The sequence below is a fragment of the Danio aesculapii genome, chromosome 17, assembly GCF_903798145.1.
Source record: "Danio aesculapii chromosome 17, fDanAes4.1, whole genome shotgun sequence".
NCBI classification, from domain to species: domain Eukaryota; kingdom Metazoa; phylum Chordata; class Actinopteri; order Cypriniformes; family Danionidae; genus Danio; species Danio aesculapii.
In genome coordinates, this window is record NC_079451.1 from 51,459,429 (window position 1) to 51,471,928 (window position 12,500).

Below are 12,500 nucleotides of genomic sequence, written 5' to 3' on the forward strand. Positions count from 1 at the left end.
ATAATGTTTTGAATTTTAGAATCTGAATTTGATGTTCTGAATTTCTTCATCTTGACAACTTGAAACTGTATTTTTACAAACGGGATATCTGCAGTCTGTGAATTCAGAACACACAAAAAATCTGAAGTTTGAAAATGCGTCTACAAAAAATTAAGCCTTGAAAAATTCAGTTGTCTTAAATTTCAGATGTTCAATCTTCAAGTTATGAAATTCAAATTAAGAAATTCAAATTGAAATAAAAAAATTCCAAAAAAAAAAAAAAAACTTAAAGCCATATACAAATTCTGATTTATTAAATTACAATTGTCGATGATTCAAATGAACACAGGTCAAATTTAGATTCTAAAATTCAAAACCAGAAATTCCGATTGTGAAATTCCGATTCAGCAGAAAGTAGGTCAGGGGTGATTAACAGGGATGAGTAGAAGTTTGAAAATGCGTCTACAAAAAATTCAGAGTTGAAAAATTCAGTTGTCTTTAATTTCAGATGTTCAATATTCAAGTTATGAAATTCGAATTCAAATTAAGAAATTCAAATTAAGAAACTCAAATTAAGAAATTCAAATTAAGAAATTGAAATTCAAATTAAGAAATTGAAATTCAAATTAAGAAACTCAAATTAAGAAATTCAAATTAAGAAACTCAAATTAAGAAAGTTCAATTTAAGAAATTGAAATTAAGAAATTTAAATTCAAATTAAAAAATTCAAATTAAGAAATTCAAATTCAAATTAAGAAATTCAAATTAAGAAATTCAAATTCAAAAAATTTTTAAACGGCACATAAAAATTCAGATTTATGAAATTACAGTTGTCGATAATTCAAATGAACACAATTCAAATTCAGATTGTTTTGGCATATGTTTAGCTCCATAGGCAAACACAGTGATAACGTCTGATTGTCTCCTCCAAAAACAGCTCCTGCACACATCGCGTGATGTTCTGAATGTTTATAATATTTTTGCGGCAGATGGACGCGAGACACGTTCTGTATGTCCAAAACTAAAAGAATCAGAAGCAGAACGACTGCGATGTGTGTACGTCTTTCCATTTTGGTGCTTTGCTTTCCTGTCCGTCACCTTTCAACAGACGTACACACAACAGCACCTCGATGAGGCAAGTGTACTGGAGTTCAGAAGGAAAAAGGGCAGTGTGAACGCAAACTAACCGAGAAGGTGGCAAGGGGGGCGATAATCAAACTTGGGTACAGTGCAGGCAATTGAACCAAGTGTGAACGCATCCTTAAAGAGGGGTCATTTTTGAAGAATAGAAAAGATAGATGTTGAAAATAGTAGCCAACTTGTTCATTCATAGAAGTCTTGCTGCTGTCATTAAAATAATGGAGGCCATACAAACTACTGGATGAATGTTACTAAGAAGGGGCTGTACTCATTTATGCGGAGAGTTTAATATATATACTATAATATTTTAACTCATATTTAACTCAATATTTTGATTCATTCAGTCTAACATTAGTTATTCCTGCTGTTGTCTTATTGGAATTTTCATTCCAAAATGGCCGCTGCGTGACACTAGCGGCATCTAGTGGCTGTTTCCCAAATAGCAACAGAGTGTCGCCTCTTGGGGATTCTATGCTCTTTGGTAAAAGTTTGTTTTGTGAGCATTTATGCTAAAACTGAGCTAAAAACGTCCTGTAATTTAAGACTCTATTAACATTTAGTTGATGTTTGCGGATCTATGCTGCCATCTTGTGTTTACTCTGTGTGTTTATGCTTTTGTTTGAAGGAAGGCGGTTCCTGGAGGAAATTTGATGATGGATTCGATTGGTTCTCATCTCAACCTACCCAATAAAAAGACATGCTGGAGCACTGATCAAGGCCTTTTGTGGCACAATGACTGTTGTTATGCGTTAGCTTTGTGGGCCTTTGTGTTCCTCCAGCATATTTCTCTGTTTTGCCCACCATTGAGCACTACGCCAGAGAGAGATTGAAATTTGTTTGGCACTGTATGTATAGAAACGTTTAACAATGTGATTAATGTTATGACTTTGTCTTAGTTTTTGTTATTTCTTGTCTCAATTTATAAGTTTCTTGCTCATTTCGTTTCTACCCATAATGTCAAGAGTTGTGGTTAATACAATACACACTTGTAATATAATACACACTTGTGAATAATTGTGAGAGGAGATGTAGGGGGAATGACGCCATGTTTTTTTTTTTTGTACGTTTGTTATTGTTTTGGGAAAAAGGAGTTAGGTAACTTTTGATTTTCTTTAGGTAAGATAGTTGGTAAAATAAGATATTTTTGTTTGTTATTTTTGGCCTGGTCTTCCCCTGAAGATATATCCTTATCTCCTATATTAAACAAATCTTGTTATATTTAAATTCTCTCTAGTATTGGCTCTCTTTCCTGTTGTGATCGACCCCTTGACGATCATAACACTTAGTATCTAGATAAAATGTTTTGTGAATACAAGAAAGACTTTGTAAAGCATCAGACTTACTCTTTTATTGGACACATAACTGTCATGTAGGCTTTTATACGGAGAAGTCAGTTCATGAACATCTCGCAGACGTGTAGATCTGAAAGTAATAAACACAGAGAGTCACTCAATCTGTACTGTAGAGCTGTAATGTGGTTTATTCTTCTGAAAACTGAAGATTAAAGCTGTATCAATGAATAGTTTTCATAACAGTTGTTATAAGCATGCATATAATCTTATTCACATTCATAACATGATTATAAAGGTTCATGATAGTCTTATGAACACAAGTAAAGGGTTACCATACAAACTTTTTTCTTGGATGCAATTAATCTTCAACAATTGATTGTTGTATCCAAGATAAAAGTTTGTATGGTAACCCTTTACTTGTGTTCATAAGACTGTCATGAACCTTTATAATCATGTTATGAATGTGAATAAGATTATAAGCATGCTTATAACAACTGTCAACGGTGCCACTAATACACTCTGCTCCACACTAGCATCATGTCTAGACAGACTATGTCCTCTTACATCCAGGCCAGCCCGTGCCAGTCCTCCTGCACCCTGGCTCTCGGATGTTCTCCGTGAGCATCGCTCAAAACTTCGGGCTGCTGAGAGAATTTGGTGAAAAAGTAAAAATCCTGAACAGCTCATAACATACCAAACTCTTCTGTCCTCTTTTTTGGCTGAGGTTACTTCTGCAAAGCAGGCGTACTTCCGTCAGAAAGTCAACAGTGCCACCAATCCTCGCTTACTTTTTAAAAAATTTTCCTCCCTCCACTATCCTCCTCCTTTAACCGCATCCCCCACATTCACTACTGATGACTTTGCTACATTCTTTTGCACCAAAACTGCAAAAATCAGTGCTCAATTTGCTGCACCTACAACAAACACGCAAGATACGCAAGATCTTACCTCTCTGACAGGTCATTCAGGGTGTCGTGGAGGGGAGAGGTGTCCAACCTACAGCATCTAAACACTGGGGTACCTCAGGGCTCTGTTCTTGGGCCAGTTCTCTTCTCTATCTACACAACATCTTTAGGATCAGTCATCCAGAAACATGGATTTTCCTACCACTGCTATGCTGATGACACCCAGCTATACCTCTCTTTTCACCCTAATGATCCCTCGGTTCCAGCTCGCATTTCAGCCTGCCTGTCAGACATTTCACACTGGATGAAAGATCATCATCTCCAGCTTAACCTCACGAAAACGGAAATGCTTGAAGTTTCTGCCAACCCGACTCTTCACCATAACTTTTCAATCCAGATGGATGGGGCAACCATTACTGCATCCAAAATGGTAAAAAGCCTTGGAGTAACGATTGATGACCAACTAAACTTCTCTGAGCACATTTCTAGAACTGCTCGATCTTGCAGATTCACACTCTACAACATCAGAAAGGTCCGACCCTTCCTATCTGAACATACAGCTCAACTCATTGTTCAAACTCTTGTCCTCTCCAAACTGGATTATTGCAACTCTCTGCTAGCCGGGCTACCAGCTAATTCTATCAAACCTCTTCAGCTGCTTCAGAACGCAGCAGCACGAGTGGTCTTTGATGAACCCAAAAGAGCACATGTCACTCCGCTACTCACCCGTTTGCACTGGCTGCCAGTTGCTGCTCGCATCAAATTCAAAGCTCTGATGTTTGCTTACAAAGCGACCTCTGGCTTTGCTCCTTCGTATCTGCTCTCACTTCTGCAGATTTATGTGTCCTCCAGAACCTTGCGTTCTGTGAATGAACGTCGCCTCGTGGTTCCATCCCTAAGAGGGAAGAAATCACTTCCCCGAACTCTCACATTCAATCTGCCCAGTTGGTGGAATGAACTCCCTAACTACATCAGAACAGCAGAGTCACTTGCTGTCTTCAAGAAACGACTAAAAACTCAACTGTTTAGTCTCCACTTTCCTTCCTAATCTGTAACTGCCTCTCTGGCTATATCACTAACTGTACTCTCTCTCTCATAAAAAACAACAACAACATTACTAATGCTTTGCTTCTTAGACTTTAAACACCTGAAACTTGTCTATAGCACTCATTCACTGCTGCTCTTATAGTTGTGTAAATTGCTTCCTTGTCCTCATTTGTAAGCCGCTTTGGATAAAAGCGTCTGCTAAATGACTAAATGTAAATGTAAATGTAATGTAAATATCATTAAGAGTCATTCGCTCAGTTATGTCATTTTCAATGCAAAGATGACATTGTTTGTAATGACACATTGACATAAATACATCACAACCCGTTTTTGTCTTTGTCATGACAACTTGACGTTACCAAGACTTGTCATAAATCTGTCATAAACATGATTGTCATGAAGCCATTATAACGGTGTCATAATTTTAATACAGTGTCATTAATTTATTTTGAGCTCAACTACAGCGGCACAAGCTGAATTTGTGATTAAAATGTCATTAAATATTAAGGACGCTGTTTAAAAGGATTTGACAGAGTAATGACACTTTATTGAGACGTTTTAATGACAAACACAGTTTTCTGAAAAATCTGAAAAATAATAAATTACACCGTTATAAACGCTTCATGACATCATGTTTATGACAGATTTATGACAATCTTGATAACGTCAAGTTGTCATGATATTAGTGCAGGGCAAGATTAATCACAATTATTTCATCCAAAATAGAAGTATGTTTTGGCATAATTTACTAGAACTTCTAATTTACCAGATTAATTTACTAGAACTTCTATGTTAAGTGGCTTTGACACAATCTACATTGTAAAAGCACTATAGAAATAAACATTAATTGAATAATATATGTGTATATTAAATATTTTTATTATGTATATGTAATAAAAACAAAGCTGTACATAAAGTTGCAACACAGGCTTATTGTGAAAACGTAGCCCTGCTGACGTTTCTGGAGACAGCGAATTCCGTAGGCGGAGGTACGTATGGCTGCATTTCATTTTTTTAAACGAACGCTACAGGGCGGGCCGTTCCTTTTCACGCTTACCAGCTGACCGCTTACCTCAGTATGGCCGGCATTGCGGCTGCAACCAGTTTGTCTCGTTAGTGGGCCACGTACATCGGCGGATTTGAGATGCAGAGACGAGTTGACCATGAAAACGGGGGTTTAAGTCCAGTGAAGAGCGGTTCCAGAAAGCAGGTAAGACAAAAACAGAATCCAAAATATAAAACAAACAAGTGAATAGCAGGGTGAGGATGTGGTAAAAAAAATAAATAAAAAATCAGACGAGGGCTTTTATTTTTTTGGATTGCTTTTGGAACGTGTTGGTTGGGTTCAGGGAAGTGGGTTGGCAGGTCAATCGATAGAATTGGTTGGGTTTAGGGAAGGGGGAGGGAGGGTGGGTCAGTCAATCGTTAGCGTAGTCAGTCAGAAAGTCTGTCAAAAAGTGAGTCGACAGCAGCCTCTGGTGGGTTTACACGAGAACAGCAGGCGCGAATGGCACTCGGGAGGGAAATTTGAGATCTCGAAAAGCGTACACGGCGACCTCTGGCGGATTCGCGAAAACAAAAACTGCAGAAAAACGTGCCGCCGAGACGTATTTCGCAGTCTCCGGAGACGTCCGTCCGACGTTTTCAGAATGAGCCTGGGTTGCAAAGTTGTTACATAAATATTTAAATGTGTAAATTATCATATACATTCTATATCTAAATATAAATATGGTGGCACAGTGGGTAGCACAGTCGCCTCACAGCAAGAAGGTCACTGGTTCGAGCCTCGGCTCGGCCAGTTTGCATGTTTCCCCTGTGTTTGTGTGTGTTTCCTCCGGGTGCTCCGGTTTCCCCCACAGTTCAAACACATGCGCTACAGAGGAATTGATGAACTACATTGGCCATAGTGTTTGTGTGTATGTCCTAGTCCTCCAGGTTGGGGGTTGAGCATTGGGCTAACAAAAACTATATGTTTCGAAACACCAATAAGGTGCGGCTAAATATCACCTTTGACATAAATGGCCCTGGGAGTTAGTAAGTATCTAAATATAAATAAACATCATCTAAAATATATGCATACTTGAGTGTATTTCTACTGTACATAACCTACACAGTACACACACACACACACATATACATCATGTCAAAACAAACTTTTATATTGGATGCGATTAATCTATGCCGAGCACTAAAACAAATATACAATATAAATATATTTTATAATATGGTTTTATATATAAATATTTATATACATTTAAATATAGACAAATATTTTATACAATATAGTCATGAAGACATTTATATACACAAAAATATACACTGCAAAAACCATCTGTTAAATAACAGTTTCTGTATTTGGGGTTTATTTACGGTTGTGAATTGCATTATGGGATATCGATCTCTGTCAACTTTTAATGTTGGAAATTCAACTCTACAGTTTAACAGTGACTTTTATTGACATTTTAGTCATTTGAAATAATGTAAAAGATAATATATAGAGAAATAACAGAAAATGTGCTGCCGTTTATCGCAAGGTGTTTGTAGCGTAATATACAACACCAACACACTCTATATAGCACTTCAAACTACTACACATGCTCAGAAAAGTCACTTTTTACAAAATTTTCAAGGCTAAAAGTTGTTAAAAAAACAATTAAGCTCCCATAATACAGTTTTAAAAGCAGAAATAAATGGGCAAATGATTCACAAAATACAAAAAAAAACTTTAGCAGTGTACACTATTATTTAGGACGCAATAAATCATTTGTCAGCACTATACTGAGGATTATACAGTATGTGATAGAGCACTTACTCAGACATGCTGCCGCAGGTGTTGAATGCTTTCTTGTTGGAAACACAAAGGGAAATTCTCTCAAACACACTCGTTCCTCTTTCATTTCTGTTTTTTTATTTTTTAAATGGCACTTTTAATCTCATGCGAACATCTAAATATACTTCTTTCAGCGTCATTAACAAGCTTTTCTGAAAAACAAACAGAGATAATGATACGGTCAAGACATTATTATACTCAAAATGAAGACGTTTACAATTAACAATACATTATTATGTGCTGTTTTTCACTAAAGCCAAACGAATTAATCATTTGACTGAAATCAAACTCATTGATAAGATTGAAATCTTTACATTTGACACATTTAGGAGTTTTATAAATGTGAAAGTTTATTTTAAAAAAGGAGGCAAAGAGAAGCGAGTTTTACAGTGTGATTAACAGTTCATTATAGCCTTGGATTTTATGTGAGCTGAATAAAAACAAGTGTTATATATATATACACACAAATACATATATACATATACATATATACACATATATACACACACACATATATATATACACATATATACACACACACACATATTTATATACACATATATATACACATACATACATATATATATATACACACACACACACATACATAAATATATATATACATATATACACATTTACATACACATATACACACACACATTTACATACACATATACACACACACACACACACACACACACACATATACACATATACATATATATAACACTTATTTTTTATTCAGCTCACATAAAATCCAAGGCTATAATGACTATATATACATATATATATATATGTACATATATATATATATATATATGTATATATATATATATATATATATATATATATATACACAATATATATATTTTATATAATAAACATTAACACAAATTATAAATATATATATTATATATAAAATTATATATATATATAATTATATATTAACAAAATTAATAAACAACTTTACTAACATTAATGCAAAATATCAACTAAAAGTACAAATATTATTGAAAACTACAATAGTGTTTGATAACACTTTAACAATTAAATATCATTGTAATAATTACTACAAAAAAAAAAAAAAAAAACACACGCACTTCCAAAATGCAATACAAATAACCAGCAGGTAATACACTAAATGTTGAAAAACTGGCATTTACTTATAATATATATATATATATATATATATATATATATATATATATATATATATATATATATATATATATATATATATATAGCAATAACTAGTTATAAAATATATAAATAAAACACAATGCATGGCTAAATGTGAGTTAATCATATGATACAAAGAATTATCAAAGATTTTTAATATACATCTCAACAAAATAAAATCTCAGAATATGTTTTAATATAACAAAATATGAGATACCTGCTTCAGTGAGTGGAGTTTGTCCAGAGAGAAATCACAGAATCACTGATGAGCATCGAGGAGGCGCTGAGGAAAAGTCCCGACTGCTCTGAGTTTCACTTTCATTTCTGCAGAAACTCAACTATAATCATTATCAGATGAACATTTACCAGGAGGAACAAACAGATTTAAAGAGAGCGTTCACACAACTATAATGACAATTAACTGTCTACTCAAGTGGTTATTTATACACTACCTGACGAATGGCTTGTGTTGGATCTCAGTTGTAAGAGCAACACATAATAACTCGACTTCTAGTTGATCTTAAAGTGTCAGAAGGTGGATTTCTCTGCTGAATCCTCTGTTGATCTGCATCACAATCATCACCAATACTGCAGAAGACCTACTGGAACCAGCATGGACCAAGATTCACACAGATATCAGTCAAGTTTGGTGAAGGAGAAATCATGGTTTGGGGATACATTCAGTATGAGGGCGTGCGAGAGATCTGCAGAGTGGATGATCAACATCATCAGCCTGAGGTATCAAGACATTTGTGCTGCCATTACATTACAAACCACAGGAGAGGGACAATTCTCCAGCAGGATAGCGCTCCTTCTCATACTTCAGCCTCCATATCAAAGATCCTGAAAGCAGAGAAGGTCAAGCTGCTCCAGGATTGGCCAGCCCAGTCACCAAACATGAACATTATTGAGCATGTCTGGGGTAAGATGGAGGAGGAGGCGTTGAAGATGAATCTAAAGACTCTTGATGAACTCTGGGAGTCCTGCAAGAAGGCTTTCTTTGCCATTCCAGATGACTTTATTAATCAGTGATTTGAGTCATTGCAGAGATGTATGGATGCAGTCCTCCAAGCTCATGATGGAGTCAGACACAATATTCATTCTGTTTCCACTGCAGCATGAGCACATATTCTATACTGGACATTATTGAAGGTTTAGTGAGCAGACTTTAGTCTAAGCAGAGTCAGACCGCACTGTCCTAATGAAATCAGTCAACATCAAGACATGATCATATTTTATTGTGCTCAAATAAGCGTCATCTAGAGGCCTTTACCTTTCATATAAGCCACTTCTGATACCAAATCATCAACTAGAAGTCAGGTTATTATCTGCTGTTCCTAAAACTTGCATAGACGACAAGAGTTTAGTCAAGTAGTGTACTTTATGAGTTTCTTTCCTCTGTTAAACCCAAAAGAAGATATTTTGAAGAAGCTGAAATGCATTGACTACCATAGTAGGAATAAAGAAATACTATGGAAGTCAATGGTTACAGGTTATCAGCAAATATCTTCTTTTGTGTTCAACAGACTAAAGAAACAACAAGCAGAAAAATGAGTAAATGATGAGCATTTTCAGTTTTGAACTGTTCCTTTAGGACAGGGGTGGGCAAACTCGGTCCTGGAGGGCCGGTGTCCTGCATAGTTTAGCTTCAACTCTAATCAAACACACCTGAACATGCTGATCAGTGTCTCCAAGATCACTAATTATCTATAAGCAGGTGTGTTTGATCAGAGTTGGAGCTAAACTGTGCAGGACACCGGCCCTCCAGGACCGAGTTTGGCCACCCCTGCTTTAGGAGATATAATCATTATAAATATGTCTATTTTTAAAAATATAAATAAACAATGTCATAATTGTTGTGGAGTGATTTTCATTTCATTGGAAATTTCAGATATTCTTCAGGTTCATTAATACAAGTGGGTGAACGCAGAAATAATATGGTAAAACAATTTGACATTCACACATTAACAAGACGTTTATGAACTTATACAAAATTATTTATGACATAATTTAGATTTTTGGGCACGGGGGCTCAGTGGTTAGCACCGTTTCCTCACAGCAAGAAGGCAGCTGGTTCGAGTCCCGGCTGAGTCAGTTGGTATTTCTGTGTGGAGTTTGCATGTTCTCCCCATGTTGGTGTGGGTTTCTTCCGGGTGCTCCGGTTTCCCCCACAGTCCAAACACATGCGCTATAGGGGAATTGATCAACTAAATTGGCTGGAGTGTATGAGTGTGTGTGAATGAGTGTGTATGGATGTTTCCCAGAGATGAGAAAAACATGCGTAAAACATGTGCTGGATAAGTTGGTGCACTGTAAAAAAAAAAAAGTCAAATGACTGACAGCTACAGCTGATAAACAAAACCCAAATTACGGTAAAATTTCTTTGTTGAAATAAAGTGCAAAAAATAATAAATCTACAGATATTTTCATGAAAATAATTACAGAAAAACACTTTTTTACAGACTTTTCCTACATTATTACGATCAAATCCGTTCAAAAACGTTACACACTAAGAGTTTTACAGAGAAACACTGTTAATTCACAAACTTTCCTAGATTAATATGATCGAACACCATCAATAAAGTGACTGCACTAACAGTTCAAGAGAAAACCATGTTATTTAAAAGAGTTTTATCTCTCAATCATTACAATTAAACACCTTTACTTTGGATCCAAAAATGTCTGGAAAAAACAACAAACGAGATACAACTGATTAAAACTCTCTCAACTTTAAGATTACAGTCGTTGCATTTTATTGAATAGTATTTATATAAAACATGTAGAGGATTACGTTATATGGAATAATTCAGTTACAAATCTTAAATGAAATGGAACTGTAATGTGAAGGGGATGCTGACAAAGGAGTGCAGATCTAAATGCAGGTTTATTACACAGAGATGGTCAGGCAAGCAACAGTCAACACAGGGGCAAACAGATGTATGCAGGGAATCCAGAGTCATGGTCAAATAACAGCCAAATGGTCAGTCCAAGCAGCAAACCACATAAACAATTAACAAACAAAGCACAGCAAAAGAAACGCATCATAATGTTCACAGTAACAGCATAACAAGACTTAGCAATTGGTGCGTGCGTCTGTGCTGCTTTTAAAGTCCATGTAATCAGTTCATAACGATCCTCCGACTGTGTGTGTGATCAGCGGGATCCGGAACAGGTGTATATGAGCGGAATTTATCTATTTTATTTATTGAACAGAATTGATCGTAATAATCTAGGAAAAGTCTGTAAAATAAGTGTTTTTCTGTAAATATTTTCATGAAAATATCTGTCGATTTATTATTTTTTTGCACTTTATTTCAAGAAAATTTACCGTAATTTTATGTTTTTTTAATGTTTTTTTTTTCAGAGCAAGTAATTATAATTTATTACTTTAATTTTACATAATTTTAAATGTACTTCAAAAACACTGGAAAAAACAGTGTGTAAATAATACGGCAATTGTATTGTATAAAACAGGAAAATTGCTGTAATGTGTCATTAATTATATAGTACATAAAATAACAGTCAAGCTGTTCATTTACAGATATTGTTTGTTATTTTTACGAACTTTTGAATATAATTTAAAATAACAGAAAAATACTGTATAAATACTACTGTCATTTCCCTGTATAAAAACAAAAATGTCAGTAATTTGTTTTTAATGATAAAGTACCTAAATTGAAAGTCAAACTGTTCATTTAGAAAGATTGTTTGTCATTTTACTAAGTTTTTAATTTAATTTGAAATGATGAAAAAATACTGTAAAAATTTAGAGATATTTTCAGTAAAATTAATTTTGTTTTTACAGTGTGGTTCATTCCACTGTGGCGACCCCGGATTAATAAAGGGACTAAGCCAAAAATAAAATGAATGAATAAATGAATGTATGTGTGTGACCGAGAGTTTACAAGGGCAAAGAGGCGGAGAGTGGGCAGAGCTACAGACACCTGCTGGCACTTTGCTTAGACCTGGCAGACAGACTTTACTTTGGGAGAAACGCTTGATACTTTATTACCTGCGACTCGTTTGTGTTCTGACCACATGTGCTCGGCTGTACACTATATCAATAAAGTGTTTAGACTTTTAAAAACACTGTAGTAATACAGTGAGCCACTAAACATTGTTCTTATG

At 35.2% G+C, this 12,500-nt stretch overlaps 1 protein-coding gene across 1 annotated transcript in view; it reads right to left on the reverse strand.

Annotated features, from left to right (window-relative positions):
- Positions 1 to 8,893, reverse strand: part of LOC130245123 (5'-3' exonuclease PLD4) — a 21,412-nt gene extending 12,519 nt beyond the window's left edge. Inside the window, exons 1-3 of the mRNA XM_056477787.1 lie at positions 8,590 to 8,893; positions 7,176 to 7,345; positions 2,463 to 2,541 (exon numbers count right to left, since the gene is read on the reverse strand). Coding sequence (XP_056333762.1) covers positions 2,463 to 2,541; positions 7,176 to 7,183 — 87 coding nt within the window. The 5' untranslated portion in view covers positions 7,184 to 7,345; positions 8,590 to 8,893. The remainder of the gene's footprint in view (positions 1 to 2,462; positions 2,542 to 7,175; positions 7,346 to 8,589) is intronic.
- Positions 8,894 to 12,500: the final 3,607 nt, after the last annotated feature.